Source organism: Erpetoichthys calabaricus, chromosome 10 (assembly GCF_900747795.2).
Source record: "Erpetoichthys calabaricus chromosome 10, fErpCal1.3, whole genome shotgun sequence".
Taxonomy (NCBI): domain Eukaryota; kingdom Metazoa; phylum Chordata; class Cladistia; order Polypteriformes; family Polypteridae; genus Erpetoichthys; species Erpetoichthys calabaricus.
The window spans coordinates 136590836-136610069 of record NC_041403.2 but is presented as its reverse complement, the minus strand read 5'-3'; the positions used below and the strand labels follow the sequence as shown (position 1 = coordinate 136610069).

General features: G+C 37.6%; 1 protein-coding gene across 1 annotated transcript; it reads left to right on the top strand.

Moving 5' to 3' along the window:
* The first annotated feature begins 9593 nt into the window (after positions 1–9593).
* On the top strand, positions 9594–16820 carry cbln4 (cerebellin 4 precursor). The gene is made up of 3 exons (XM_028810614.2): positions 9594–10522; positions 12890–13006; positions 15479–16820. Exons 1-3 carry the CDS (start codon positions 10238–10240, stop codon positions 15674–15676), a joined length of 600 nt encoding a protein of 199 aa, XP_028666447.1. The 5' UTR covers positions 9594–10237; the 3' UTR covers positions 15677–16820.
* Positions 16821–19234: the final 2414 nt, after the last annotated feature.

Sequence of the window (19234 nt, the reverse complement as noted above, 5' to 3'; positions counted from 1 at the left end):
GCCATCTTTGCTCACACACTGACATCCACAGCAGACCAGTTTACAAAGACATCTTAAACTGAAGGTACACCATTTAGGTTTAGGAGAAAACTGAAGGACTCTTAAATGAACAGAGGAGGACATGCAAACTCCACAAAAACAAGGGCCATGTGAGGCCTTCAGCCCAAGCCTGGAGAGTCATGGGTATGATATACAGTATTAAAATAAAAATACAAATCTTCTTATCATTTAGTTTGACACTTAAAAAACAGTGATCCATTTTTTTAAATTCATAGTGCTGCCACATTGACTTTCCTTCAAATAAACATAATGGTGTTACACAATTCCTCTAAGGCCAATGCTGCACTAAATCTTAATTTATAGGCGAAAATTAGGAATGGCATTTTTGCTGCTCCACCTGAAAATGGTCACACAGCGACTTGCATGCCAGAGAAGAAAGTCTTTAATAATAAAATGTTATTTTGTCAAACATTACAAAGCAGAGCAAAGCAAATGTTGACATATTTACAGGGTCCTATCTATAGTGAGCAGCAAAAATAATCGGTAATCGGTATGTCACTGTGATGCATTCTTTAAAAGGCTATGCCAACAGATGGGCTTGTTTTCTTTATATTTATATATAGCTTGTGCATTGATGTACACACACAATTGTAGTTTGTTTGCACTGATGAAACAAAGGTAGTGTGGCATAGTGGTTAAAGATTTTCAATCCATGAGACTTTGGGTTCAAATCCTCGTATTGAAACTGTGTGACCATGAGCAATTCACATCACTTCCCAGGGCTTCGACTGGAAAAGCAAAAGAAATGGAACCAAATGGATCTGAAATAAAAGTTCCCTTGTACTATATGAGCTGATGAAGCTTTATATTTATGCTTTAATACAAGGTCCTTGCTGAGCCGAAACATCAAGAGATAGAATGCAGGTAAGCAGACAGAGCTGAAGGTCAGACACAAATGTCCTTGATTGATCCTTTCTGTTTGGACCTTAATTTGATGGGGTGGATACTGGACTTTTTAACTAACAGAACATAATGAGTCAGCATTAATAACTGACTTGTCCTCTGGATCACATCAATATTGCTGTCTGTTTCCTCTTCATTGTACACAAATGACTGAATGAGTTCATGCAAGGACAGTTCTGAAATTTGTTGAATACTCTGTCATTGTGACTCTTCAACAAGATAACGAGGATAGTCATGGGCCTGTTGTTGACGAGTTTGTCCATTGGTGTGATTGTTCCTTTTTACAGCTAAATATCCCTAAGTCCAAGGATATGGTTGTACACCTTATGTACTCCCCGTTTCCTGCTGTATCAACATCAATTATGGACATGGTGGAGTACTACAAATATCTAGGAACCGTCACTGGTAACAGGCTAAACTTTGACCTTTTTAAAGGATGGGACAGAAATGGCTATTATTTCTTTAGAAACTCAATTGTTTTAAAGTGGACTAAACTGTAACAACACTTTTTAAAGTCATTTATTGAATCTGTCATTACATTTGATATTTTAGTTTGGTTTGGCAACCTTACCATTAAGCAGGGGATCCCAAACTCCAGTCCTGGAGGGCCGCAGTGGCTGCAGGTTTTCTTTCTAACTCTTTTCTTAATTTGTGACCCATTTTTGCTGCTAATTAACTTCTTTTGAATTAATTTTAATTGACTTGTTTTTTTAAGATTTGTTCCTCTGAATTCCTTCTTTCTTTCCTTAAACTGCACCCAAACAGCTATGAAAGTGAGTGAGTGAGGCAACAGAAGACCAACTAAGTCAGGGTCTCAAACTCCAACCATTTTCACTCCAAGCAGTTGCTTAATTAGATGCCAATTCATGTTGTTTATTAAACCCGTTCTTTAATTCCATGGCTTGTTACTGCTCTCATAGTGCAATAGCATACATTTCTGAAACTGTTGATTTTCTCTTTTCTAAGAGCACTGTTAGAATGTTTTGGAGACCTGAGCAGATCAACATTCCTGAGAGCTTCATCTTCTTTTATTTTCAGATATTGTATGATCGACACAGTTTTCTGGTCATGTTTTGGTTCATTTTGTATCTGATTATTGTTTGGCAGCTCATTAAGGAAAAAGAAACAATTAAGGGGTCTGAGTCTTCAAGAGCAAGTCAATTAAAATTAATTCAAAAGAAGTTAATTAACAGCACAAACAGGTCACTAATTAAGAAAAGAGTTAGAAAGAAAACCTGCAGCCACTGTGGCCCTCCAGGACCGGAGTTGGAGACCTATGTCATTAAGAATATAAACTATCTTAAAAACATCATAAAAATTAGCAGTACATTTTTTGTTTTTCAGTACACCTCTGTCACTCAGCTAAATTGCAAAGAAGTTATAAAGAAGTTCGACTCAATTCTGTCAGATGGTATTCATCCTCTTTTTTCCCAAATTTCACTTGTTGCCAATCAGGCTGTGGATTTAGATTCCAAGGGGAAAACAGTAACAGATTTAAGAGCTCTTTTATTCCTGGAGCTATGTGCATTTTGAATTCTGTTACTAGAAGAGATACTGCCAAATTTGGAATTACTACTTTGTGTACTTTTAAATGTAATTATTTTTCTTTGTACTAATCTTGTGTGGGTATTTATAAGAGACCTAGTTCACAGTGGATGTGTCTTGGCTTATTTTCTTGTATTTGTTTAATAAAGCCTATTTCCTTCAGGGATAATAAAAGTCTACCTTACCATACCTTATCTTACCTGTGAGGGAGTTATTTATTAAACTAAATCATGAAATTATATTTGAATAAGATATTTAAAGGTTAAAACATGCCCAGCTCCCTTTTGTCTAGGCAGCGGTCTTGTGCTGTAAAATGTTTTTAAACAATACAGACTTTGAACACTTATCCTCAATACAACTGCCTCCCATTGACTCCCATTAACTTTATTTGATTGTTTTAAATTATGCTAACGATGTAACTTCTCAAAGTTTAACAAGCTACAGAAGCCCTTCACGGGAGGTCTTCCAAATCCCAGGATGCACAACACTCCATGCTTCAGAGAGGCTCTTTTTATGATAAACATCCCTGTTAATTTATTTTCTGCAGGTGCAAGTTTGTAGTTTTATTTTTCTTGTGGTATTGTTTCCCTTTTAGCAGGCATGTTCTGTATTTAACGTTTTTATTTTGACACTAGTCTGATGTAGGTTTTGTACATAAGGGTCCTTTCTTCATCCTGGCCAGGACACCAGCATATCCACAGTGGCATCTCCTGCCAAGCTCCTGATTATGACAAGCAACGTCCTACCTCTTTTCTGGCTTACTCATTTCTAAGGCCTACTTGACAGGGGAGAAACTGGGACCCATCCCAATATGGATGATAACCCATGCATGTCATCCATTATAATATCTTATATATAAACGTCTATGCGTGGAAGTGTGTGTGTCTGTCCGGCCCGGAAGTGAGAGGTGGAGTCGGAGTAAGGGTTCCACCTCCGAGGAAACAAACTCGCTTAGCCACTAATACAGAAGCCAAGCGAGCACATTGCCAAAACTCTATCCCTTTTACTTTTCCTCCAGCTGCTAATACACAAGTGATTCAAGCACATCGGAAAACGAAACCTCCTAGGAGAGAGATGCCCAGAGTAGTTCCTTTCAATTACCTGACATCTCTACATTTCAATGTTTTTTTTCTGACGATTTCAATATTTTCTAGGACCCCGTGCTTTTTACAGCACGGGCTTACACAGCTAGTATATATATACATAGTATATTCTTATATATACTGCCTAACCGCTGAACTGGTCTGTCTATACTTTGTCGCCTTTCATTTTGGGAATTGTATATTTAATAGTATGTATATTATGTCTGTTTCAACTTTCTATAATAATAATTATTATTATTACTTATAATCAATGTCCTGTAATTTGTAAGATAGGCTCTACCCTGCAACCCAGGGCTTAATAAATGAGTTAGGAAAATGGATGGATGGATGAACATTTTGAGAAATTAATAAAAATCATAGTAAATCCCTATTTTACGTTTTAAAAGCTGACATTTTTTATTAAATGAAACAAATGGCAAGCAATTCACTTATTTACTACTAAGGGGCTTTGCCCCCTGCTCACTTCACTCGCCAACCCCTTTCCCCCCTGCTAGCGCTACACGCCGTTGTGAAAATGGGGGCTGAACGCACCCCAAGGAGACACAGTCGCTCCTCCGAAACCCCTCTTAAATGGTGATACAATGGGAAACAAATACCTTTTTTTTACCTCCTCTTTGCTCGATCAGCTGCTGGCTTGCTGCTGCTGCCGTGCTGCATGATCTGCATCTTGTGTGGCGCTTCAAATGTTTAAAAGCCTGTACATCAGCTGTCCTTTAGTCTCACTGCCTTGTCTCTCTTCTCCCCTAGACATCCTCAAACACTATTCGATCTCTTTTTGCTGCTCCGTTATTTCACCGAGTAATATTTTTCATTTGTTTGCGCTAATGTGATCTTTACTCTCATTTTTGTGAGACTTTCAAATTTTCCTACTTCCATTATCTCTAATCTGCTCTGCATGTGTATCACGGGACTTGCTTCCAAAGGTTGTAAGTATGACGTGACTTGTCAGTCTGGCGGGACATGAAAGTGTCTCTCTATCTCTCTTCAAAAGATCACGTCTCGTCGCAGGAAAAAAGTCTTGTATCATCGCAAGATTTTTTTTTTATAATAGAGAGATGTTAAATTGTTATATTTATCTCTCTATATATAAAACAACAAAATGATGGGCATCTGACGTCTATGCATGGGTGTAATGTTGTCCAGCATCCCAAACAGGGATGGATAATCTGACAAACAAAAGCAACAACACACACAAAGAAAGAAGAACAGAAGGGCTAGCATAACTGGTGAACAGAGGTTCCTAAACGCATGACACAATAGAAGCAGGACTTACCATTATGCCATAGTGTTCATTTTGCTGTACTAGTGTATATTACAGTATATTTGTATTTACACATCTTGTACTTAAACTAAGTTCAAAGCATTAAGTCCAATTTACTTTCATTCACCTAAGATATGTGGTAGTCTACTAGTTTTCAGTTACAAAGAATTGAGAAATTCATCATAACAAATACTTTTTTCACTCTTTATTATGTTGCAACATTGTGCTAAAACATTTTAAATTATTTTGTGCCTCATCAAACAACACTCTACACCCCAGAATGAAAACTTGAAAACAAGATTTTAGGATTTTTAAAAAACTGATATATCCCACTGACACAAGTATTCAGACTCTTTGCTGTATGACACTTGAAATTTGGCTCAGGCACATCCACTTCTGTAGATCATGTTTGAGATGTTTATACACCTTGTTTTCAAGTCCACCTGTTTTCAGAAGAAAAACCAAGCTGTGAGGTCAAAAGAACTGCCTACACAGCTTACAGATAGGATTGTGTCAATGCACAGATCTGGAGAAGGCTTCAATAATATTTCAGGGGCATTAAAGGTTCCCAATAGTACATTGACCTCCATAAAAACTTAAATGGAAAAAAATCTGGAACCTAGCAGACTCTGAGATTGTGCAAAACAAGATTCTCTGTCCTGATGATACCAAGATTCGTAACATACCTGGAGGAAACCAGGCACTGCTCATCAACTGCACAATACCATTCCAAAGGTGAAGCATGGTGGTGACAGCATCATGTTTTGGGTTGTTCTTCAGCAGAAAGGACTGGGAGAATGGACAGGGTGGAGGGAAAGCTGAACAGAGCAAAGAACAGAGATATCCCCAATGAAAACCTTCCCCAGAGTGCTCTGGGCCTCATAAAGGGCCAAAGGTTCGCCTTCCAACAGAACAATAGCCCTAAACACAAAGCAAAGACAACACAAAAGGGCTAACTCTGTGAATATTCTTAAGTTGTCCAGGTAGAACCCAGACTTGAACCCAAATAAACATCTATGGAGAGACCTACAAACAACTGTCCACTAATAGTCTCCATCCAGAATGATAGAGCTTGAAAGGATCTGCAGAGAAGAATGGCAGAAAATCCCCAAACCCTGATGTGTGAACCTTGTCGAATCATACCTAAAGAGAAGACTCCAAGTATTGAGTTAAGGGTCACAATACATATTGATCAATGGTATGCTTCCGTTTTTGATTTTTAATACAGTACATTTGCAAAAAATTCTACAATCCTGTTTTTGCTTTGTCATTCTTGGGTGATGAGAGTTGCTTAATGAGGGAAAAATGAATTTAAATGATTGACATATAAAAAATGTGAAAAAATTAAGGGGTTGAATATTTTCTGAAGAAACTGTATATACCTGTAGTCCACATAAATGTATTCATGAATGGAAATCTTAATTACCACAGTAAAGGGTAAAACAGTGATAAGATGTGAGATTGAGAATCTAGCTTTGCTTAGGGCAGCAGAAATACTTAAGCCGACCCTGTGCCTATGACACCTGAGTGCTCTCTTGGTAACTAACATTCATCAGTCCTTTCTGCCTTTGGACCTTCTGAATGAAATCACCTTCAGACTGTTAAAGATAAAATGTGGTAACGAAACTTCTCTGGGAATATGAGGCCTTCCTGTACCTTAACAGTAGTTTGTTTTAAGACATTAAACCAACATTAAAAGTCACACTATGTTCTGATTTATTTATGTTCAGGTGTTTTTCTTTTTAAAGATTTTTATTTGTTTGTTTTCTGTAAGGATTAGAATGGTTGCTGTCATTATAAATCAAAGGATGGTTTATTTTTTCAGGAGTTTATTATGGAGTTCAATTTTTTTTTAATTAAGCTCATCTCAGGCAGCATTGGACTTAAATCAGGGCACAACAATGGTCAAGGTGACACTCCATTACAGACCATCACTCAAACTGAGTCCATTTAGATTTCTCAATTAATCTGCAGTCCAAAACTTAAACTATTGTATAAGCGGCTTTGAACACAGAATGGGTGGATGGATTTTGCCTTTGTAAAGTCTGTCTCAGGATGCAGAGGACCTAATCTAGTCCATCCCAAGAGCTCATTGCTTTACAGCCCAATTATCTGATTACAGCAGCAGATTAGATTCTGGCGGTGAAAGGAAAATCAAGAGTGTGTGACATGGATAGGCCAGACAAGATCCTCAAGCACAGTATAGGATATTCTCCCCAGAGGACCAAGCTAGAATGTGATAATGTGTTAGAGAAGATAATTGTTTGAGAATGAAACTGCAAGAGAATAATATGTGGCTCATTGGTGACGCACAGAGGAACTGAACTGTCCATCATGGTATACCAGATCAGGGGGATTTCACATTAGATTGTTCAATAATAAACATTTGGTTATAAGTAGGAATTTATTTTTGAGCAAGGTAGTTCTAAGGCACGGTGATGCAGTGGTTACCATCCCAGCTTCACAATTCCAGGACACTTAAGTTAATTCCCTGCCTGGTCATCTGTCTGTGTGAAGCTAGATCTGCATTTATTTTCACAGGATACTTCTGGTTTATCCACTAAATCCTAAAGAGATGCTTCTTTGACTGATGGGTGACTTGCGGTGTCAGTGAGTGTAGCTGTGTGTCTTTTACTGGTAGCCCATCCTGAGTTGGATGATGCCATGTGTATGACACTGCCAGCATAGGCTTGAGCTCTGTGGTGTTATTTCTGTAAAGATAATGGTACCCAGCAATCTAAAACTTTTTGAATAACAGAATCTACGTCTGATGTACAAAAATTGCAATAATCCTCATCAATAAAGTAGATGAATATGTATATTGCTAGACACTAGCAAAGTTAATTCATATTTTTTTGGCAGCTGTTATTTCTAACAAAAGTATACATTTGTGAAATTTTGATAATTTTTAATGGATTCAGATACCTCACTTTTGATTTAATACCATTAATGACCAAAACGTATTTACAATAAGTTGGTTTCTTATTCAATTAGAGAATGACATTGATGTTGCTGCTACGAATTACTAGTGCACGGTGTTTGATTATTACACTTAAATGAATACTTGTAGCTTTGGATAAACTCCTTTATAATACTTTTAATTCGCGTTTAATTTCCGACTATTATTCTACCACACCCACATTCACAGCTGTACAATGCAAGGGTGCAGTCCTTTACACCGCAGTAAAAACGTCAACTGTAAATAAGAATGGAGCTGGGATCTCTCCGTGGTGCCTTTCAAATGTTCGTCAAAGGATGGAACTTTTTAAATGATCAAAATGCAAAACGACATATAACTTAATCGCCATGCCTTTTATATAGACACTACGCAAAAATGAAATTTAACTTAATTTACGTGTATAGATAACAACACTCAGAACTTACAAATATAAACAGCTGAATTTTCTTTTTCTTTCTTTCTTTCGGTTGAGAATGTAATTTTGTACCTTGCTCGCCGTACTTAATGGGGCATACAACGGTAAGGTCTTTACCTTTTTAGCTCATATAGCCTACGTCATACCTTACTATTGTTAACATTTTGTCAACGTTTCAGATTTCTTTGGCAACTTAAGCAATCGAACCGTTATATTAGTCTCTTATATATAATGTATGAAAATCCAAGAACCTGATTTCAGAAATTGTGGAGAAATGTTGCCATCTGGGCATGCAGCATCTATCTATTCATCCATCCATCCATTTTATAAGCACCCAAATCCATATGTTGCGCCTCAGTGGATCCAAACACATGATCGCCAGGTTAAAGGCAGGAACAAGCCTTGAACAAGAAGACAACACACCCATGTAAGCTGGGAGTCCCTGCTTAGCCTAACATACTCTCGAATAATCATTTGAATTTTGCAATCTTTCGAGACTTTTAAACTTAGACGCGTTGATTATTTTTATAACGTGATTATTAATGTCTGTTTATAGTTATAATAAATATAAAACGTGGCATGCAACTTGACAAGCGATCTAGAAAATAATAACCGCATTTTTTCGCTCTGCCCTTTATATTTCAGCAATAAAGGTTTGTCTGTTTATAATAAAGCTCCTTCCGTGTATCAGTTTACTGCACCCGTTTACTCCAGGTTCGAACCGAGGCCAATATTTAACTAAGACTCGCTGTGGATAGGTTTGATTTGATAGATAGGGTGAGCGGAGTTCGCCATGAAATTGCATAACGAATATTTTAGTCTAAAATTAACTACAAGGACTCGCCAAAGTGCGTTCTAATTCGTTGTGACACGCTGATCCTATTGTCTACGATAGACAGAAAATAAGGATATACAGAAAACGCAATTTATATAAATGTCGAAATAACAAGAGAAATTCACAAGCGTATTCCTAACGAGACAAGTAATTATCTGCCTTCTAATGGGGCGTCATTTTAATAAGACGACAAAATCTATATATATCGTGTGTAAAAGTTGAGATGTCTTTTAATTTCTGCCTTACTATTTTCAAAAGAATACACACTTAAACCGTCACCAGTTATGTGTGAACGCTCGCGTCGATTTTTAAATTGAGGTTTTGATTGTCTGAAAAGACTGAATGACATGCTTGTTTTATTCCCGCATTCGTGTGCGTAAGAAAACTTTCGTACACTGCTTACAATTTATAATGAAGAGATGACTAAAATGATTCACGCAGTCCTTTTTTAAAAATATATTATTTAAAAGCTCTCGGACGCAAATGCTTGCGTACTATTGATTTTCATATCCAGTTAATGTAGAAACCGAGGCGTGCAGTTTATGAATGTCTGTATATTGCGCTTTAAGACGCTGCCCCTGCGTATTTTACCTTTTTCTTTCTGAGTGGTCAGTGGCACACTGGCGCTTCTTGCCCCTGCGTTGGACGGGCACGCGCGCGCGTGCGTATGAGCCGGCCGGGGTGCGCAATTTACAGGCAGAGTGATTTAGATTCTCTTAAGCAAGCTGAAGTAGCAGTTGCATTCTTTTGTCGCTTCTCTTCTTGGCTGCCTCATGGGGCCGCAGTGTGGCTTCATACCACGGGGAGAGCTGCGCCCGGTGAGTACCCTGAGGTCTTCAGTGTCCGGAGTTCTGCTCTCAGCTAACTCGTGAAGCGCCTCCGCTTTTTAACTCCAATTGAGAAGAGTACGGAGCCGACAACTCGATCATCCGTTTTTGCACAAGATCGCAGGGGCTTGTGGATCATGGTACCGATAAGGCTCTACTCCTCTTCATTCCCGATCATTAATAATTCATCTTTGAGCGTCTAGATGTGTAAGGAAGACTAGAAAGTGCTCCCATCTGAACACTGCGGAGAGGACCAGTGGAGACTGCAAAGCGGACGTCCCGGACCCGGAGGAGACGTACTTGGCTTGTCACTCGGCGTGTTCTTCATTATGCGTCTGCAAAAGTCTCTACTGGCTGTTCTCACCCTAACTGCTGGCTTGGCTAGCTACGTGCAGCTGGTGAGGGCGCAAAATGACACTGAGCCTATAGTGCTGGAGGGGAAGTGCCTGGTGGTCTGTGACTCGAACCCCGCGACTGACACAAAGGGGTCGTCATCTCCCCTCGGAATTTCCGTGCGAGCAGCTAATTCCAAAGTGGCCTTCTCCGCGGTTCGGAGCACGAACCACGAACCATCGGAGATGAGCAACAAGACGCGAATCATCTACTTCGACCAGGTAAAGTGTGGCAAACCCTGCCGAACAAGTTTGGTGTCACGGTGGTGGCGCAGCTGGAACTCGGTGCCCATTAGCGGGTGGGCGTCTGGTGCCACGACATCTCACGACACGTGCTTGGGATAGTTTAGCGCAGAATTCGGGGACTCTACGCATTTCAGCAACACGGCAGGAATAAATCAGTCCAGGCACTTTGAACATGTCACAAACTAAAGACACACGGACAAAGGAGCAGGCAGTTCCGTAGTCTCTTCTTTTACAGCATACTTTATACATCCAGTCTCGCCTGACGCAAGTTACTTTTGAAATTATTTATAATAACAGTGTTTATTTAATCAGTCAGTTAAACACATGGCTTTACTGAAATTCATCTTGGTACAAAGATTATGCTTTTGGCCTCTGTTATAAAGAAATACTGTTAATAGCATGATAACAGAATTTTATTGTAACCGTAAACAACGTTTTATAAGTAGTAATTTTACTAATGATGAACAATGCCCCGCCGAATAAAAAGTAACGAAAGTTCTAACACATCTCCTAAAGATTTGTAATCGAATATAAGGCAGCTGCGTTACAAATCTCAGAAGTATAAAACAATTAGTCAAGGGGGTAATGAGGCCAACCGATTCGGGAGGGGAGGAGAGGGGCGGGGTGTTTTTTTCGGAGTGAATGGTCTAGGAGGGCGTCCCGTCAGCAAAGGGCTTAAATTCAGGAGACGAAATTAATCTAGTAGCAAAGTGTAAATGCGACATGAGTGTGTGAAAAGATAACGACCAAATGCGATGAACCAAGATCTAGTGGAAATAAATGACCGTCATTACACTTTATGTTTTACTTACAGAGAATTATATCCCGATTAGTTATTTGAAGGTCTGCAGTGTCCCCACCTTTGTCTACATTAAAGACGGACTCATCTCGGCTTTCATTATCCTAAACGCCGACTATCTGCATCTCGCACACAGATTACTCATATATATTTTGATACACATGCAAGTCACTACTATAGTGACCGTTGAAAAGAAATTCATTCACATCCATAACAAACGTTAATTTCATGACAGTTTCTTCAGAGATGCTCCAATTCAGAATGATCAACCTTGAAGTTGAATAACATTTCGAATCCGAATAGTGCAGATCGTTGGCGATGCGGCGATCCGATGCGGCACACAACAGCGTGCGGACTGGCAGCTCGGCGTTTGGGTCAGTCAGGAAGGGGGGTCGGGAAAGTGCCCGAGCGGAGCATCCTCGCTTCTTTTTCTTTCTTTCTTTCTTTCTTTCTTTCTTTCTTTCTTTCTTTCTTTCTTTCTTTCTTTCTTTATTAAATTATTGTATTTGTTTTTAATCTAGAAACGTGCCGTGTTCCTAACTTACCATTATTAAGGATATAGTGATACGGTTGTCTTTATTTTAGAGAATCGCTATAATTCTTAAATATGGTTTTTGTTTTACACAAATGAATATTGTTCTAAGCGTTTTCTAACAATTAGCCTAATTTCGCGTCTCCGAATCTTCAAGATTCTAAAGTGGCTGTTCTTCTCTGGTCATTTTGTCACGTCACTCTATGTGTCACGCCAATTTGTTCAAACGGAATACAGTTTTACAATTGTCAAATCAGGTTTTGCATCATTCATAATGCTATAACACTTTTTCTTGTTACGTTAGACGTTTTTTAAAAAATATATATTATTCCAAGAACTACAGCAAATGCTTACCAGAAGCTGAATTTAGTAAAATGTTAAAATGCCTCAGATTACTAAAAAAATGTCATGACTGGGAAGAAATCATTCAGGTATCAAGCTTTTATTTGAAGACTAAAAGAATTTACTAGAAATAGTGTATACAGATAAAATGTACTCAATCCAGAAACATATTCTTACGTTCTTCATGAGATGGTAAATTTGATTCCTAATATAACTGTTTTCAATTATTTTGCTCGTAAATCTGTACATTTATTCAGATGTGATTAACAGGTCATTTAGGATGAAACTCAAATGGACAGCATACAGCTTGAATGTCCGTGCTGGGGAAGGCTGCTTCGTCATTCATTTTAATTTGGAAACCCTATTGAGAAAACTCACTCATTTTTGTGCACTTTTTGCAGGTAAAGGTACATATCAAGTGAGGTGGGTTCATTAAAAAAACAATAAAAAGTTAAGTTATAACTACTTGACAATTATAAGGATAAATAATATTTCCACAATATACGGATAAATATTTTTCCCTCTTCCTTTTGTCTCACCAAACACCAAATGCACAATCAATAGGTAATGTTTTTTTTTTCAAGTGGTATTCAGTTCATTTTTGTGGTTTCTTAAAAGTCACTTCAAAATCAAGTCTTCTGAAAAACTGTTTTGATTTTGTCTTTTGCAGATTCTTGTTAATGTAGGCAACTATTTCACTCTTGAGTCTGTTTTTGTATCACCGAGGAAAGGAATATACAGTTTTAACTTTCATGTCATTAAAGTTTATCAGAGCCAAACCATCCAGGTGAGTTGGTATCTTTCTTTTTTTTAAGTAATTTTGCCTTCTGCCAGGGATTTGCATGGAAAGTTTCCTGCATGATAAGGGGGTGTGGAGCATGAACAGCCTCACATGCTTGTAAAGGTGGTGCAAAGGTGACATGATTAATGGAGGGGCCTCGGCACACAGCGAGCAGCGTGATTATTCAGCTGAAGGGGAATTCAGAGCCATAAGTATGCCAATAAACAGATGTGTGCATGATATGGACAAATATGATCCAAAAATATAGATGTGTATATAAAAATGAATAATCTGGACATATAGATCTGTACATAGTGTATATAACATATGAACTCTCTTTGTCTTTGTGTATTATCTTAAGTTATTGGCATAAAATGTAGATGTAATTTTCACTGAAAACAATCTGTAGATTCCAGGATTTTTTTCTTACAGAACAATAAAAAACAAAGTCATTTAGAAATATTGTATCAGTAAAAAATGTGCATTAAGTTCATTCTTTTTCTTTTTGTCGGTGCAGCAAACATGAAGTCAATTTGCATACTGTTCAACTAATGAATAAGCAAATGTCATTTTTGCATTAAGTTTAAGAAAGCCACCCTTAATTGCCTCAATTAAAAATAGTACTGTAGATAGGTGAAAGAGAGAAACATAATACCTAATGACAGTCACTGAATAAAAGAGAATATTGTCATTAACTCATAAATTTATACAGGCACTGTGGACAGACAGACAGACAGACAGACAGACAGACAGACAGACAGACAGACAGACAGACAGACAGACAGACAGACAGACAGATAGATAGATAGATAGATAGATAGATAGATAGATAGATAGATAGATAGATAGATAGATTTGATTTGCTGCCAAGGGGAAATTAAAACTTTACATAAGCTCAAGACAGAGAGATAAACTACAAGAGACACTGTACAAATCAGAAGACCAATAGATTGATGGCTGTGAAATGTGCTGAGCATTAGACAGACAAGTAGTATTGTTACCATGCCACATGTACACCCTCACTTCGCCAATATGCATTTCACAGGACACGCTGGCACATTTCAAATATATGCTAATATAATCTGCTTCTGGACTGCATTATTAGAGTGGTGACAATACAAACTGGAGGACAATATGAAACACATTGTAATGCAGATTTTGAATTGAAGATTGTGTGGAGCTCTCAAGAAGGTTTCGAGGCATTCAATTCCAAGATTCAGAAATGGATTTTTATTGTTGTCAGGCCTATTTGAAATAGTATATTAAACTGATTTATTGAAGTCAAATATTTTCTAAAGTAAATCATTATTTTGTGACCATTTTAAGTTCTAACAGCCCTTTAAATCCAGTTTTGACTGTTTGTGGATGTGGCTAAGTGTCTCCCTTATGCCACATTAAAAGATATCATGGATGCTGCTCATGATGTGGCAGTGATGTTGCTTTTCCCAGCTTCTTCTTGAACAGAGATGTCCTCAGACCTTACATTGTCCATATAATTTGGTTATTTGGTATCTTCAGTTGTCAGTGCTTTTGTGCACATGTCTGATAGCCTTGATTATCACAATGTACAAAAGGTCCACCAAGTTGAATAGTGCACATCCTTTGAAAAGATGTTGGGCTCTGAGTTGCCATATGCTCACAAATGAGAACAATTTTCATGGAGGATGGACGATGAAGGGTGTTTCACAACTGCCACAGCACACTCAGCATGTTTTGGTTTATATTTTCAGCCTGCTGTTAGGTTTTATTTTGCAGGTTCATTATTGCAGCTTTGCCTTAGCAATGAGGGACAGTCAATTGTTGTGGATAGAAATTTGATGACATGATCTCCTGCATATTCAAAGCTTTTAGGAATAATCCATTGAGCATGTGCTCTGCTAAGACCCTCAGTGTTCTATATGAATGAAAATATCCAACATATGTTTTTTTGTGTAACCTTCAAAATTCAGGTTTACTGTCATGTTCACTGTCAGGTTTGCTTCATGTGTACTTAGTACAATGAAATTCTTACTTACATGTCTACTCAGAACAGTGGCAAACATGCAGTGCCAATAAAGACACAGCCACACACACAAAAGTATATACATCATGCAATATACACATATCTATCTATCTATCTATCTATCTATCTATCTATCTATCTATCTATCTATCTATCTATCTATCTATCTATCTATCTATCTATCTATCTATCTATCTATCTATCTATCTATCTATCTATCTATCTATCTATCTATCTATCTATCTATCTATCTACCTGTCCAGTGTTGCTTTGTTATAATAGTTGTTCAGTAACCTTATGACTTATGTGTAGAAGCTGCCCCTGAATTCACTGGTGCGAGTGCCAATAGTTATCTGCCAGGAGTGATTAAATTTGCTGTGCAGGATGGCCGAGGTGTTTAATTATAGTGTTTGTCTTTCTAGTTAGTATTGCATATGTTAAATGTTATATATTCCAAGTCTTTATTTCGCATTTAGGTGAACCTGATGCTTAATGGAAGACCAGTGATTTCTGCATTTGCTGGAGATAAGGATGTGACCCGTGAGGCTGCAACTAATGGAGTCTTGTTATTCCTTGAAAAAGAGGACAAGGTCTATTTGAAACTGGAGAAAGGAAACTTAGTGGGAGGCTGGCAATACTCAACATTCTCTGGCTTTCTAGTTTTCCCTTTGTAAAGTTGGAATGTTCCATGTGCGATCCATTATCATGCTCCAGTTGCCATTCCAGCTCTGTAAACAACTTGAAACTTCAAAGTGTTGTCATCCTTGTGGATAAATCTCAGTTCCCAAAAAATAGCTTTATGCTCAGGACTGAGAGAGAGAAATGATATCAATCTTTGTTTTTGCTAACTTCTTTACTGGGAAATTGATTCTAGACAAGTCCAAGTTGTCACTCATCCCAAAGTTACTGAGCTTTCATCTTGTCCAGATTGCCTCGATCAACCAAATAATTCCAGACCTCGCATTCTTGTTTCATCGGTGCCCTCAGGCAAACCCTTACAAGTGCTCTGACTCCATAATCAATGTCAAAAGCATTTCAACTTGAAAGCGCAGTGAAAAATATATGGATTCCTGGAGTTAACATTATATTAATTTTTAGTTTGCTGTCATTTTGTTCAGATTCCATACTTTCTCAGTCCATGTCAGAAGATTGAACTCCATAACCTGTAAAGGAAGGCCACATCAGAAGGTACCCCTGATGACACAGGTTGTCTGGATTTCTTTCAAACATTGGTCATGTCCACAATTTGTGGAATTTGTGACAGTAGCACTCATTCCATGATTTGCCAGATAGGATTATGTGACTGCAAATGAGCCAAAGCCACCCTTACAAAATGTAATAACTTCTGGGAATCAGACAGCAGAACGATGTATGGCTGGAATAAGAAATAATTTGTTTGAAAAGAAAACAAGGTGAGCCTGATTGAGGGTTTTGGATTAGAGCATTGATAAAAAAAAACCTGTTGAACTTGTACGTAATGAGTTAAAGAGACTTCTATGCTCCGATGTGATGATCTTTTTGGATCAGTCCATCAAAAGATGCCCTTGAACTTATGCGTATTGAATTATGAGACTCCTATACCATAATGTGAAGATCTTTTTGGAACCACTCTCAAAACAGAAGATATTCGTCCTGGGCAATTCCAAAGAGACCACTGATTTACTAAGCAATGCACAGCTGTTCTGTAAATTCTTCTGTCTCTTCCATCTGCTATTACATGAGGACGTGGACTTGATGAGTCTTTATCTACTGGTACCATATGGATTCATTGGCTAGGAACTACTTAGCTCTTGAGTCCAAAGGTTTGGAATCGCTTTTTTTTATTAAACGCTCCTTGTATCATCCTGCTTTTGAATGCTGTTTTGGGATCTTCCTCAAATCCATTGTTTGTTTGTTTTTTGTTTTTTCTAAATAAATCAGCCATTGCTAAAAGACAAGCAGGGTTCGGGTGTGTAAGATATGTAGAGATTCGCTGATCTGCCTCTAGTACATCATGTTCCCGAAGGGCCTGGTACTAGAATATCATTTCATTCTGCTACAGCTTTTCATGGCTATGTGCTCTGCCAAGCCAGCACAATCTGAACACAAAGTCTGCAGATAAAAACTGTAAACCGTTATTTTATAAATCAAATTTTCACTCCTTTGGGAAATAAGAAACTGCTTATTGGAGTTTTAATTTTATTTTTCATTTATTACCTTTTGCTAATATGTTTCTTTGTTTTGAACCTCAGCTCTTCTTGTTATTATTTTCTCAAATGAAAAAGTTTTGTAATATTGTCGAAATATGTTAGTGGAGAGTCTAAAATGAAAAACAGAAATCAGAGTGAATGTTGAATGAACAAAGAGCAGAAGAGAGGGAAATGAAGATAAGAGGGTGAGGGCCCAAAGGGGAGGCAATAATGGATGTATGCAAAAGAAAGAAGAAATAAAGAAGAGAGTGTAAGACTGCTTTGGAGGTGTTTTATCCAGCCATGACAGAAAATTATGGGGACAGCGATGGAATTGTCCCAAGTTTCTATCAATTCATTTTGGTTAAAATTAGCTGTGTGTCTTTGCACCACCAATGACATTTAAATTACTGGTGTAAGAAATAAGGGGACATAAGAGCAAAGCTGTAGAAACAAGAGGTGGAATTAAAAATATAAATGTGTTATATATAATCTTGATTGAGTGACAAACTCATTTGAATGATATTTCATATTATTGTATCAACATTTAATTCTTGTTAAGTTACTGGGAAGAGGTAAGAAACGTGCCAGAAAAGTAGAATCACTCTAAAATTGTACCAGTTAAAAACAGCAAAAACATACTACAGGACAGAAATTCTGTGCTTGTGAAAAAAGAAAAATATTGAGAATATTTTGAGATAAGAAATACTACATTCACGCTCTCTTCCAATTATCTAAACACTCTATTCAGAGGTGGCCTGATCTCTATTTCCTGGAAAGTAAAGGAGCAGAACAATATTTTGATGAATAAAGGCCATTAGCAATATCAGGCTTACAAGGTTCTGTTTGTCATATCATTGAAGGGTACCCGTGATTAGCGAAACGTTTCACACAGAACTGCTTTTGCAGCGAAACTCTGTGTTTTGCTTTATTCAAAATTATGTGAAACCAATTTGTGTTTCATTTCCAGCAAAATGCGTGCAATCAACACAAAAAGAAAGTTTTTTAGACCTGTCTCGAAGTATTATATGCATTAATTTTGCATGTGTCTGTCTGTCATTTAGCATTTAAATAAAGATTTCTTGCAAAAAAATTTTTAAAAAAGCAGCAGGCTGATTTCCTTTCACATGCAGACATTTGGTGAGCCACCAGAGGTTTTCTAGCAGTACAGTCTCTGCTTTATGAATTATAATGACAGTCTTGGCAATCACGTTCCTAAAGATGTATAGGAGACAGAAAAGAAACCTGAATTTCCCGAACACTTGGAGATTGCACAGCCTCAGCCATTTGTGCAGGTATCAAAAAACAGAAGAAGGAGGTTCTTAAGTAATGGTGCAGAAAACATAGTGATATGCACAATGGTGCATTTTAACATGTCTTAATGTAGAAAGTATGAAGCATGTGATATTTAAAAAAAAAACGCACATTCGCTTAACTTTGTGATGGCGTACACAATTAGAGTTGGTATATGGAAGATGTTTGTAGTTTGTATCATAAAAATGCTTGCAGCGAAACACCAACACTTGAAAACTTTTGCCAGAGTTGCACAGTCACAGCGAGAACATGCAAGCTTCACACAAGCCATGATCAAGCTAGGATTTCAACCCAGGACTCTTAATTCTGTGAGACAGAAGAGCTGTACCACCATGCTTGTCTCACATCTACATGGAAATCCATATTTAAAGATTGCTAAACGTTCATTTTTCAAAATCATCTATAACAGCTTTGGTCAATTTTTACCATCTGTTTGCTTCTATTGGTTATTATATTTTCAGTTTGGTTTGCTTAATTTATTGTTATACTTGACAGTTCATTGGGGTAGCTTGTTTTAATTTTTCATTTAACCCTTTCAGTGCAGTGCTTTTGATAGAAATGCTGTTAAACTGTGTATTAATACACTCAAAAGCTATACAAAATAACAAGGCTAGCTTGGTAATGCAATGGTTAACACTTCTGCTTTATGAATCCAGCATCCAGCTGTGCCTGGATGTTGTCTGTCTAGAGACTTCTTGTTCTCCCCTTACCTTTATGGGCTTTCCTCCCATGTTCCCAAAGACAAGTTAG